Source organism: Muscardinus avellanarius (assembly GCF_963383645.1).
Source record: "Muscardinus avellanarius genome assembly, chromosome: 16".
Classification (NCBI taxonomy): domain Eukaryota; kingdom Metazoa; phylum Chordata; class Mammalia; order Rodentia; family Gliridae; genus Muscardinus; species Muscardinus avellanarius.
The window spans coordinates 68,164,728-68,176,247 of NC_137802.1; the positions used below are offsets into that span (position 1 = coordinate 68,164,728).

The 11,520-nt window shown below is 57.3% G+C and overlaps 1 protein-coding gene across 2 annotated transcripts in view; it reads left to right on the forward strand.

Moving 5' to 3' along the window:
- RAB37 (RAB37, member RAS oncogene family) overlaps positions 1-10,008 on the forward strand; it is a gene marked incomplete at both ends in the record, with an annotated part of 56,789 nt that extends 46,781 nt beyond the window's left edge. Inside the window, 9 exons of one of the 2 annotated variants that reach the window (XM_080713432.1) lie at positions 2,292-2,384; positions 5,048-5,158; positions 6,105-6,146; positions 7,343-7,409; positions 7,499-7,551; positions 8,931-8,996; positions 9,558-9,614; positions 9,693-9,769; positions 9,903-10,008. In XM_080713432.1, coding sequence (XP_080569558.1) covers positions 2,292-2,384; positions 5,048-5,158; positions 6,105-6,146; positions 7,343-7,409; positions 7,499-7,551; positions 8,931-8,996; positions 9,558-9,614; positions 9,693-9,769; positions 9,903-10,008 — 672 coding nt within the window. Of the gene's footprint in view, positions 1-2,291; positions 2,385-5,047; positions 5,159-6,104; positions 6,147-7,342; positions 7,410-7,498; positions 7,552-8,930; positions 8,997-9,557; positions 9,615-9,692; positions 9,770-9,902 lie in introns of those variants that run through there. The other variant, XM_080713433.1, reaches the window with a different exon arrangement.
- Between the last annotated feature and the right edge of the window lie 1,512 nt (positions 10,009-11,520).

Genomic DNA, 11,520 nt, shown 5'->3' on the forward strand with positions numbered 1-11,520 from the left:
CATTTACACAGAGATCCTACATTTTCATTTATTTATTTATTGCGGGTCTGGGGGTGGAACCCAGGACCATTCAACCTCCGAGCTACCCCCCCAGCCCTGTTTTTTATTCTTTATTTTGAAACCGGGTCTCACTGAGTTGCAGAGGGCCTCACTAAAGCTGTCCTCGAACCGTGATCCTCCAGTCTCAGCCTCCCAAATGCTGGGATTACAAGGGTGTGCCACCACACAGAGATCTTAAATACCGTAGAGCTGGCAATTTGCAAATGTCCTGTGTGTGAGCCTGGCTGTGCCCAGAACTCCTATGTGATGGTAACTGAGGCAGAAAGGACCACCGTGTTCTGGCTGGCCCGACTCAGAGGCTTAAGTGCAGCCTGGGCCACAGGGAAGGGGTGGGGTACGAAGAAGGGAGGAGAGGGGCAAGTCGGGGTATGCTCTCACCCCAGAAACTATCAGGTGCATTTCCTTTTGGAAGCAGAGGCTGTCTAAGTATGGTGCAGATGCCACTCAAATCCTCTAACACCAACTCTGTCGAGCTGGCTGCAGAGCCCTCCTGATGGGTTTACTGGGGTGCCGGCATCGATGGGGTTCACACATTAGCCTTTCTAGCCACCCTGTCTCACAGCTAGAAGCAATCCCAGTACTTGGGAGCTAAGTGTAGTATGATGTGAGGTGCCTGAGGGCGTGTGCATGTCTGTGGTCGATGGTACCCTGCTCAAGCCACAGCCTCCACGCAGATAAGGCACACCTGCCTCCACAGGAGACGGCCAGGCTCCTGGCTCTGCATGGCATCACCTCTGTCCCTGCTCTGGGCATTTCTCCAGCCGCCACAAAGTCACTCCTCTGATGCCAAACACTACAGGCCCAGCTGGGCATGGTGGCACACGCCCATAATCCCAGTATTTGGGAGGCTGAGACAGGAAGATCACAGGTTCAAGGACACCCTCGGCAATTTAGCGAGAGACTCTCGGTAACTTAGTGAGACCCTGCTTCAAAACAAAAAAAATAGCCGGGCGTGGTGGCGCACGCTTGTAATCCCCGGCGCTCGGGAGGCAGAGACAGGAGGATCGCTAGGAGACCCTGTTTCCAAATAAAAATATAAAATAGGTCTGGGAGTGTAGCCCGGAGGTAGAAGGGCTTCCAGGAACCCCAGTACCACAATAAAAAAATAAAATAAATAAATAAAATAAAATCGGGCAAGGGGTGTAGCGCTGAGGTAGAATACCCCTGGGTTCAATACCCACTACCACAAACAAAACAAAACCCACAGGACCTTGTACTCGCAGGGCCCACGGGGCCTGCTCCTTGACCTCATCCCAAACCTAAGTTAGAAAGTGCCAATGCCCCTCTCCCCTCCCTACACACCTCTCAAACAGACCCTTGCCATGAACCCACCCGGGTCCCTGGTATAGAATGTTGGGATGGTGCAATCTCATGAAAGCTACGGCAACCCCAGACACATTGCCCATCTTCAGGGCTCCTGGGATGTACAGGGAACTCTGCTCAAAACGCCCCAAGACTCTGTGAACTCTTTTGGAACCGAGGCGCTGCCAGGGCCGGAGCCCCACGTGCAGGCTCTGCCCTCGGGAGCCCCGAGCTCGGAGGGTGTGCCATCGAGGCACCTGCGAAGGCCTTCCTAGGGTGGGACGATCTGGGCACAGCCCAACAAAGCAGGAGAAAGCGAGAGATGATCCCACTAAAGGGTCAAAGTCCTGGCATCAACCAGGGCCCCGGAAAACACCGCAGGGCAAATGAGCCTAAGCGTTTTGTCTGTCGGTAAACAAAACCATTATGCAGATGAACTCGGGCTGGTGTGTGTAAGCAAAAGTGGAAGCTCCTTGGCGCTACCTGCACAAGGATGGACTCAACGTGGAGGCCACACCGCGCAGCCCTGGGGCGCCCCGGGCCTCCCCGCCACCAGCACCACCAGGCTCCGGCTGGCCGGGGCTCGGGCGCCACCTGCTGGTCGCGCTGCGCACGGCAGCGGGAACCCTGCATCTGGCCCTGACTCGCCCTTCCCCAGGCTGAATCCAAGCCCGGAGCCCGGGTCTCCCGCAGGGAGGACGGAGTTCCCGCACGCAGCTCAACCTCTGGGAATCTGGGCTGCGGACCCTCGGTCCTAAGCGCCGCCATGGAGCAGCCCGGATCGCGCGGTTCGGGAGTAGACGAGAGAGAGGGCGGAGCCAGTGTGGCGAGTGGGTGGGCCCGAGGGAGGAGTGGGTGGGGCTGGGGCGGGGCGTGCCGCGCTCTCTCCAGCACGCAGTCCAGCCTCAGCTCCGCTCCTGTCCAGGGACATGACGGGCACGCCTGGCGCCGCTGCTGCCGGGGATGTCGAGGCCCCCGAGCACTCCCCGCCCTGCAGTCCGACCTACGATCTCACGGGCAAGGTGGGTGGGCGCTACGCCCAGCGCTAGGGACTCTCGTGCCGACTCTGAAGGACACCCTCCCCGCGCCCTTTGCGGCGGGACCCTCGCACTCCCGGGCCAGCGCCCCTTCCTGGCTTCCTCTGGATCGGATTCAACCGTTTTTCCAGGCTGAATCCAAGCCAGGCGCCCGGGTCTCCCAGAGGAGGGAGGACATGGTCCCTGGGCCGATCTCCACTTCTCGGGATCTGGGCTGGTTCCGGTGGGCAAGGAAAATCAGGACTGGAGACCCGAGGACCCCAACCCAATTTTCTTCTGCCACGCTGTGGCTAAAACAAGCCCCCAGGGCTCTTGGTAAAGCTTTAAGTGCACAGCCAGGAAGTGCTACGAAGAGGAGACCCCACCCCAGACTCAGAAAGGACGCCCCCTGGCGAGGCGACTCGTGGTCTATGCCCCATTTCCAGTTACACTCCCGACAGAGACCTGACTTCCAGTTCAAACCTTAGGCTTGCAACTCTGCAGGTCCCCAGCCAGCAGACCCGCTTGCCCCTTCTCTTCCCTGAGCTGCAGGCAGGCGATGCTTCAGAAAACCTTCCTCCCAGCAGCAGGACAGGCCTGCCTCCCAGGAGGCTGCTGCCAGCCAGGCCCACCTGGGAAATTTTAGAACCTGAGAAAGATCTCAGCAATTAGTCACAATGCCCACCACCTGGGACCGCTACAGCAGCTCTCTGGGGTATGTTCTTTCTGAAGCAGGTGGGCATTGGCCGCATCTGGAGTAAACAAGTATGTAGAACTCAGAAAGAGATGCCAAGCCATGTCTGAGCGTGCACTCTTCCTCTCAGGGTTGGGCCATGTGAGTGAGGCTGTGCTGGTTCAAGCTGTGTGGTTCTTTCTGTGTCTTGGTGCCTCCCCGATACTGGGGCTCACTCACGCCGGGAGCCTCAGTCCTCCACCCCAGAAGTTCACGGGGAAGCCACTCTGCCAGCCAGCCACCCAGAGCCGTTGAGATAAGCGTCCTGTGTGGGCTTATGGCAGGAAGTGGGCCCCTGCTCCCTTAGGGGAGGGGAGCTGCTGAAGGCCACCCCCTCGGCTGGTGGGGACCTCCTGGCCTGTCGCCCTGCAAGCCAGCTGAGCTGTTTGCCTAGGAGGTGGTGAGGCTGAGCAGCTGTTTGTGCTTGGTAGACTTGCCTGTCTGGGTAGCTAGCTGCATCGTTTGCTTAAGGCAGCTGTGATCAGTAAAGTACACAGGCCCTGGCCCTGCCTCCCTCCCCCTCCCACCCTGGGGCTGGGGCCCAGGAGCCAGGGAGTCATGCAGGCTCCAGAGGGGCTCCACTGCTCCTCATCTGTCCCCTGGCTAGGCAGCGTCCATGGGAGTTGGTCCCCAGGCTGCCCATGCCTGTCCCTGGGTCCAAGACAGTCTGGGAGGATCCTGGCAGGAGCTTCTTGGACCAGATTAGGAGGGACCGGAGGGCACAGGCAGGCAGTCCTCATCCCGGGGCTGCTCTCACCTGAGACCTAGGTGGTTCGTGACAACATTGTTGGCCCTCGCCATTGATGGATTCTAGAAAGGCTCAAAGAAGTGACCCTTCCTCCCCCTTCCACCTACAGTGGGAACCAGGCCACAGAAAGGCTGAGAATCTCCCCGAAGTCGCACAGGAGGCCGTTTACAAGCCAGAGCCCTAGCCTTATATACCTTTAGCTCAGCTTCCCTGGCAAATTATGGCAGAAGAAAATTACACTGGGGTCCGTGGGGCGCTGAGTTATTCCATCCCCGTCTCTCCACCAAAGCGGGTGAATCCCAATACCCCACACCCATGGCAGGAAAATTCAGAGCCTCAAAAATCATTCGAACCTAGTGTCCGCTTAACCCACTAAGCAGCCTAACCAGACAGGTGGGAACATTCCTGCATTGCGCCTGGACTCCCATTGCCCACAATTGAGGAATGGCAGGTCCCCTGGCCAGACAGTAAAGGGGCGGGCATCCACACGGCTGGCCTCGCCCCTGCCCTCTTGACCTGCCATGACCTAGGGGCGCGACCTGGCAGCCAGCTGTCCCACCCGAGAAACTTCTGCTGAAAAATCTTCAGTCTGTCTCCTGTCTCAGTATAAATTTCCACCTTCCCTAACTCATGCAAACCTTTTATAAACACAAACCCTCATTAGAAACGTCTAAATAAATGCCGTGACCCAAAAAGAAACCCAAGCAATTCTAATTTTAGGATAGGCCTGTGCCGGTGATGGTGTCTTGCCCCGTCAGGTCCTGTGGGGCTCTCTTGGGTAGAAATCCTTGTCCCAGGCATTGAGGGGTCCCTCCCTGGCCCCTGCCCACAGCCCTGCCCACGCACAGAAGGGACAGAATCTCTGCTCCATGTAGCAGCGGGCGAATGTGGCCAGAGTGTAGACCACGTGACCGTGAGGGTCCCCGGCACACTGGAGATCTCAACTTGGGTCTTCAAGACATTGTATAGGATCAGAGGGCGAGCCAGGAAGGCCAGCCAGGAGGGCAGAGAGGAGAGGCGGAGTGCGGACCGCGGAGGCCACAGCCGTCTTTCCAGAAGCAGTCGCCCCGCTGCGCTGCCCACTCCGTCCCTGCCCTCTCCCCTCCTCCGATCCTCTTCAAGTGTGTCTCCTGCCATCCCAGAGGCCCCTGCCCAGGCCCCCTTAACTACCTCTGCCCCATCTCCTAGGTGATGCTGCTGGGAGACTCGGGTGTCGGCAAAACCTGTTTCCTGATCCAATTCAAAGACGGGGCCTTCCTGTCCGGGACCTTCATAGCCACGGTCGGCATAGACTTCAGGGTGAGGTGGCGCAGGCTCCTCCTTCACGCAGGGAGCAGGGTCTGTGGCTCAGGCTCAGGGGGCTGCCCCCTCCTTGCCCAGCCTGGCTCCTGAAGAGTCCTGTGGCTGGCTGCCTGGAGGGCACCGGGGGTGTGCTCGCCCAGCCGCCCTGGGACCACAGAGGTAGCCAGGCTAGGGGGGGTCTGGGCAGGGTTGGCACCTTTCCCATCCACAGGACATGGAACAGGACTGAGTCATCTTCTCTTGTGCTCCGAGGGCTGCCAGGGCAGCTGAGTTGGTTGGCTCTGAGGGCCCCTTTAGCAAGCTCTCTAAGATGGGTTGGGCTTTGGTTTCCAGGAAGCACCGCATTGCTTAGTCTGAGGAGCTAGGATCCGCAGCTGGCCAGGGTCCCTCCCTCCCCCTTGATGACGCCCTCTTTACAAATCTGCATCCAGGCCTCTGAGCAGGGCACACCTCTGGACGGAGGTCTAACCACGTTGGGTGGGGCCACGTGGGAGCTCCGTCCCTCCTCCAAGTGGGTGGAGTTTTGAAGTTGCAATGAAAGTTGTGGGTAGCTAGATGGAAGATGGCCGTGCAGGGCTGGTTACTGAGGGGCCCAGCATGCTGGCTGGCGCGCCTCATCTCTAAGAAAGAGCTCAGGAACAGTCCTGGGGCTGAGTCTCAGTACCCTGCCCTGAGCTGCCTGCTGAGCCCTGGAAAGAGCCAGAAGGTTCTCAGGCTCCCCTGGTCCTGCTGTGTTACAAAAAGAGCAAGGAGTCCCCAAAAGAGAGGGCTCTGCACTGGAGGGGTCTGGGAACTGGATCCCCGCTGCGCTGACGAGTGATCTGGCTGAAGACATCTCTGGGGCCCATCACATTGAGACCTGGAGAGGGACCAGGACAGGATGTTGGCAGAGCCCAGGAGCCAGCCCCCCACCCTCCCCACCCTTGGCCCTTTTCTCTTTCAGAACAAGGTGGTGACCGTGGATGGCGTGAGGGTAAAGCTGCAGGTGAGACCAGACCCGAGGCTGGGCGAGGGGAGTGGGGGGAGCTTGCCCTGAACCACAGGAGGCCCGCAGCCCTGCAGCCCTGGGGTAATTTCCTGTGGGGCCCACTAGAGGAAATGACTCTTGTTTGATGTCTGCAGAAAAAGTGGTTCCCAAGCACCCTCTCTTCTATCAAAGGTGGCTCACAATGCCTTCTCCTCCCCAGTTTCCTGGGTCTTGACTGCTCTAGGAGGTTAGGCACCCCAACCCCTGGGCTGGGGAAGAGGAGACCACCCCAGTTGGTTTGAGAAGCCGGTAGCTACCACTGTCCAAGATGTCATCCATGCTAGGGAGTCCGCAAGAGCCTATAGAAGGAAATAGCTGGGAGCTAGGCATGATGGCGCACACTTGTAATCCCAGCATTTGGGAGGCTAAGATCGGAGGATCTGGGTTCGTAGCCAGCCTCAGCTACTTAGTGAGGCCCTTTGCAACTCAGTGAGACCCTGTTTCAAAATAAAGAATAAAAAATAGGACTGGGGGAGGAGCTCATAGGTAGAATGCCCCTAGGTTCTATTCCTAGTACCACCAAAAAAGGAGGAGGAGGAAGAAGAAGAGGAGGAGGAAGAGGAGGAGGAAGAGGAGGAGGAGGAGGAGGAGAGAAAGAAACAGCTGCGCGGAAACAGGAAGATCACAGGTTCATGGCCAGCCTTGGCTACTTAGTGAGACCTTCTGCAACTTAGTGAAACCCTTGTTTCAAAATAAATAATAAAAATAGAGGCCAGGTGTGGTGGCACACACTTGTAATCCCAACATTCGGGAGGCTGAGACCAGAGGATCGCGGTTCACGAACAGCCTCAGCTACTTAGCGAGGCCCTCTGCAACTCAGTGAGACCCTGTTTCAAAATAAAGAATAAAAAACTGGGCAGGGGAGTAACTCAGAGGTCAAATGCCTCTTGGTTCCATCCCCAAACCCACACACAAAAAAAATTTAAAATAATAAAAAAATAAAAAGACTACAAAACAGAGCTGGGGGTGTAGCTCAGAGGTACAATGCCCCTGGGTTCCATTCCCAGTACTGCAAAAAAAAAAAAAAAGGAGGAGGAGGAAGAGGAAGAAACAGCCCTTCCTACAAACAGCTCTCAGCTGCAGCGTGCACCCCCTCCAGCCCGCAGTCCCTGCGCCCTGTCCGCCTCCTCTTCACCTCCCCCATCCCTTCCTAGATCTGGGACACTGCAGGACAGGAGCGGTTCCGCAGCGTCACGCATGCCTACTACCGAGATGCCCAGGGTAAGTCCCCACACCCTCCAGCGCCAGCCACTCTGGAGCGCCCAGGCTGCTGTCCTGAGCCCGTCTGCCCTCTCTCTGTCCCCCTCTAGCACTGCTCCTGCTGTATGACATCACCAACAAATCTTCCTTCGACAACATCAGGGTAGGTCCTCCCTTCCCCACACGCCCCACTCACAAGCCACCAAGGTCCAAGCAATCCAGGATTGCTTCCTGCTGACTTGTCAGAAAGGCATGGTGGCCCACGCTTGTCATCCCAGCATTTGGGAGGCTGAGACCGGAGGATCGCGGTTCATAGACAGCCTCAGCTACTTAGTGAGGCCCTCCGCAACTCAGTGAGACCCTGTTTCAAAATAAAGAATAAGCCGGGCGTGGTGGCGCACGCTTGTAATCCCAGCATTCGGGAGGCTGAGACAGGAGGATCGCGGTTCGCGGACAGCCTCAGCTACTTAGTGAGGCCCTCTGCAACTCAGTGAGACCCAGTTTCAAAAAAAAAAAAAAATGGGCAGGGGTTGTAGCTCGGAGGTCAAATGCCTCTGGGTTCCAGCCCCAGACCCGCAAAAAATAAATAAATAAAGAATAAAAAACAGGGCAGGGGGTGTAGTTTGGAGGTCAAATGCCCCTGGGTTCCATCCCCAGACCCGAAAAAAAAAAAAAAAGAGCCAGCCATGACGGGGCATTTGATTGCCACGTGGGCATGGAGGCCAAGCAGCTGCTGTGCTCCGTACCCCCGCACGGTCCTGACCGTGATTCATGAGTTTGTATCATGTCCAGAGTGTCCAGAACAGCCCCAGCTCTACCCTGGACAAGGATCCACAGAGACCCAGGGCAGCCCCACCAGAAATGTCTCTCTCTACACCCAGCCCAAGGAGCGTCTCCTGCAGATGGAGTGGCTCTGTCCTCACAACCGAAACGTTAGAAAGCAGAGACATAATCGCACAATTATAATATAATCGCACACAGCATAATCGCGAGCACATCGTAATGGTTTCGTGTGCTCCCTGACCTCGAGGACGGTGTGCTGAGGAAACAACTGGAGGAATTTAACATCGGGCTATAAAAAGAACAGTAGAACAGTCACGCCAGGCGTGGCGGTGCACACCTGTCATCCCAGGACTTGGGATTAGCCCCGGCCACCTAGCAAGACCCTGTATCAAAACAAAACATTAAAAAAGGGTTGAGGGTGTAGCTTAGAAGTAGAATACCCCTGGGTCTAATCCCCAGTACCACAAAACAGAGAGAGAGAGCATACGAGGGAATGGTTCATGGCACCTCCAACCCCATGTTCATGGCAGGCATCACCAATCAATCACAGCACTTTTTGTGTCTGATAAAGGAGATGGAACCCAGGGTCCCTTGCATGATAGGCAAGCGCTCCATCACGGAGCCACATGCCCAACCCCTCAATCACAGTACTTGGATCACTGAGCCCTTAAGTGGGTTTAGGACCCTCAACAGGGCATTCCAGAAGGAGGGCGGCCTGGGCTGGCCTTGGCCTGGCGCAGCTCACCTTCTCCCACACAGGCCTGGCTCACAGAGATTCATGAGTACGCCCAGAGGGACGTGGTGATCATGCTCCTGGGCAACAAGGTGAGTGGCTCTGTGCGGGGCCAGCCTGCCTCCCCGCCTCCCCTACTGTCTGGGCATCAGCCCGCCCTGCCCCGTAGCCACCCAAGGACAAGTCCTTTCAGCAAAGGACTTTCCAGTCTCCACCTGAGGGCTCAGACCGTCTGGAGCTTCTGCCTAGCCCATCTGCCCTCTGAATACTTTAGAAACGGCTCCCTCCAGGGAAGAATGCCCAAGCTAAAGGGTTACCCTGATGCCAGTCCCCATCACACCATAGGGAGCAGGGTCGGGGTCAAGGGCGAAGACGGCAAAGGGTTATCCCCAGCTGCTGTCACACCTCTGAGGCTGAGTCACCGCACCCTTTGCCCGGGAGAGTTACCACCTCCCAGATCCAAGGGTAACATTCCAGGGCTGGGAGCAAGGTGCCCAGCCCACATTTAACAAGGCACAAACCCTGGACCCCAGCCAATCACACCTGCCTGCAGTACCTCTGGTGTCCAGCAGAGGGCGAGCAGGACTTGCTCCTGGGGCAAAAGATGGGGGGAGGGGCTTCCTTCCCCAGAGTGACCCGCAAGGGTTTTGCAGGCAGATGTGAGCAGCGAGCGGGTGATACGCTCCGAGGACGGAGAGACACTGGCCCGGGTAAGTGACTGCCCGCGGGGCGGGGTGGACAGTGGGGGCCGGCAGAGGCTGACCCTGAGGACACTCCCTTCTGGGCAGGAGTATGGCGTTCCCTTCCTGGAGACCAGCGCCAAGACGGGCATGAACGTGGAGTTGGCCTTTCTGGCCATTGCCAAGTAAGAACTGAGGAGGGAGCCACCCCCCGGAGTCCTGCAGCACCCAGACCCCCCCCCCAGCATTCGGGGGGGGGGTCGGGGAGGCGCTCGGCTCTGCACCCCCAGCCCAGCCTCTTGCTTCTTCCTCTTCCAGGGAGCTGAAATACCGTGCAGGGTGGCAGGCTGGTGAGCCCAGCTTCCAGATCCGGGACTACGTGGAGTCCCAGAAGAAGCGCTCCAGCTGCTGCTCCTTCGTGTGAATCCCAAGGGGCTGAGAGGAGCCCCAGAGGCCGTGGGGTGCCGCCATCTACCTTCCCCACTGGTGTATTCTGAGCGGCTGAGCCCATGGGGAGAAGAGCTGAGGGACCCAGTGCACTGCCCGTTCCCACAGGCTGCCGTTCTCCAGTGGAATTCCACCCTAGTTCCTGTAGCTTCCCTGCATCCCGAAGGAGGACAAAATACTTATATTTTATCTTAATGATACATAATTTAATACAAAAAAAAAAACCCACACTTACCAGGATGCCAGGAAACCCAGATAGGGACCTGGTGGTCCTTTGCCTTCTGGGACTTGGGACCTTCCTCCTAGCACGGATGAGGGTGGCGTTGCTCCAGCATAGCACCAGGGGACACTGTTGTACTTCTGGGGTGTGAGGGTAAGCAGTGACCCTAAGACCACCCTCACTTCAGCTGGAGGGAGTCTGGGCAGACCCCGGGCCTTCCGGCTCCTCCAGGAAACTGTCTCCCCCAGTAAGTTGACCCTTGTGCTGGGGGCTAAACCAAAGCTTCAGGAAAGACTGAAAGCTGTGGAGATTAGGAGGGGCCCAGGTGGAGCAGCAGTAACAAGAGACCAGGGTTGACAGGTTGTGCGACCTCGGACCTTCTTAACTCCTCCCCTCCCGGAGGTGCGCCCCTGTTCCTCCCACACACAAGCACATTGGGGTACCTGCAAACATTGCTTCCTATTATCTGGACCTCGGCTCTCAGGGGAGCCCCTGACTCATCTGCCTCTGTCTGTGCCAGTAGACACCTGAGGTCACCGCTAGGAAAAATTTTTTCTTCCCATTCTAATTCTTCGGCAGGCCTGTAGCCCCGGAAAATCACTTTTTCAAACAGCTATAGTGCTCAGTTGGACTGGGTTAAGAGCCAGATAGAACAAAAACAAAAACAAAAAACACCCGGCCTCTGGAACAAGTGGTGGTGGTGGTGGTGGTGGTGGTGGTGGTGGAGGGATAAGGGCAGAATTAAGTAAGACTGTGCCCAAGACTGAAGGCTGTTTCCATAAACCCAAGCTCTCCCTCCTCTCTGACCACCGTGCCCTTTTCTTTAACTTCTGGGACAAACACCAGAGTCAAAACTACTTTATCTCCCCTCCTACTGAGTCAAGGCAGAGAGGTCATCCATTTCTGGGTGAACCAATACAGTGTGCAAAACAAGGTCATGGGGGGGGAGGGAGAGGAGCCCCTAGGAGTTCAGGTATGCCCACCGCATCCAAGGTCCTGACCCCAGCCCTGGGAAGCCAACAGGAAGTAAGCAGCCGGTCCAGGCCCACAGGCACCTGGACTGCAGCTCTCCGGGCCAGGGGAGGGGAGGGGCGGAACGAAGTATGAACTGCACACCCGTTAGAGGCTCCTGCATGGCTTTCAAGGCAGAAATCTTGTCTGAGCTAAGTCAGCGGCTCCAGCCTGAGCAGATAAGGGAGCTCTGGGAGGCCTCCCCCAGCGGGGAGCCGGGAGGAGCCTGACCTTGCCCCGCTCTCTGGGGCCCTAAAG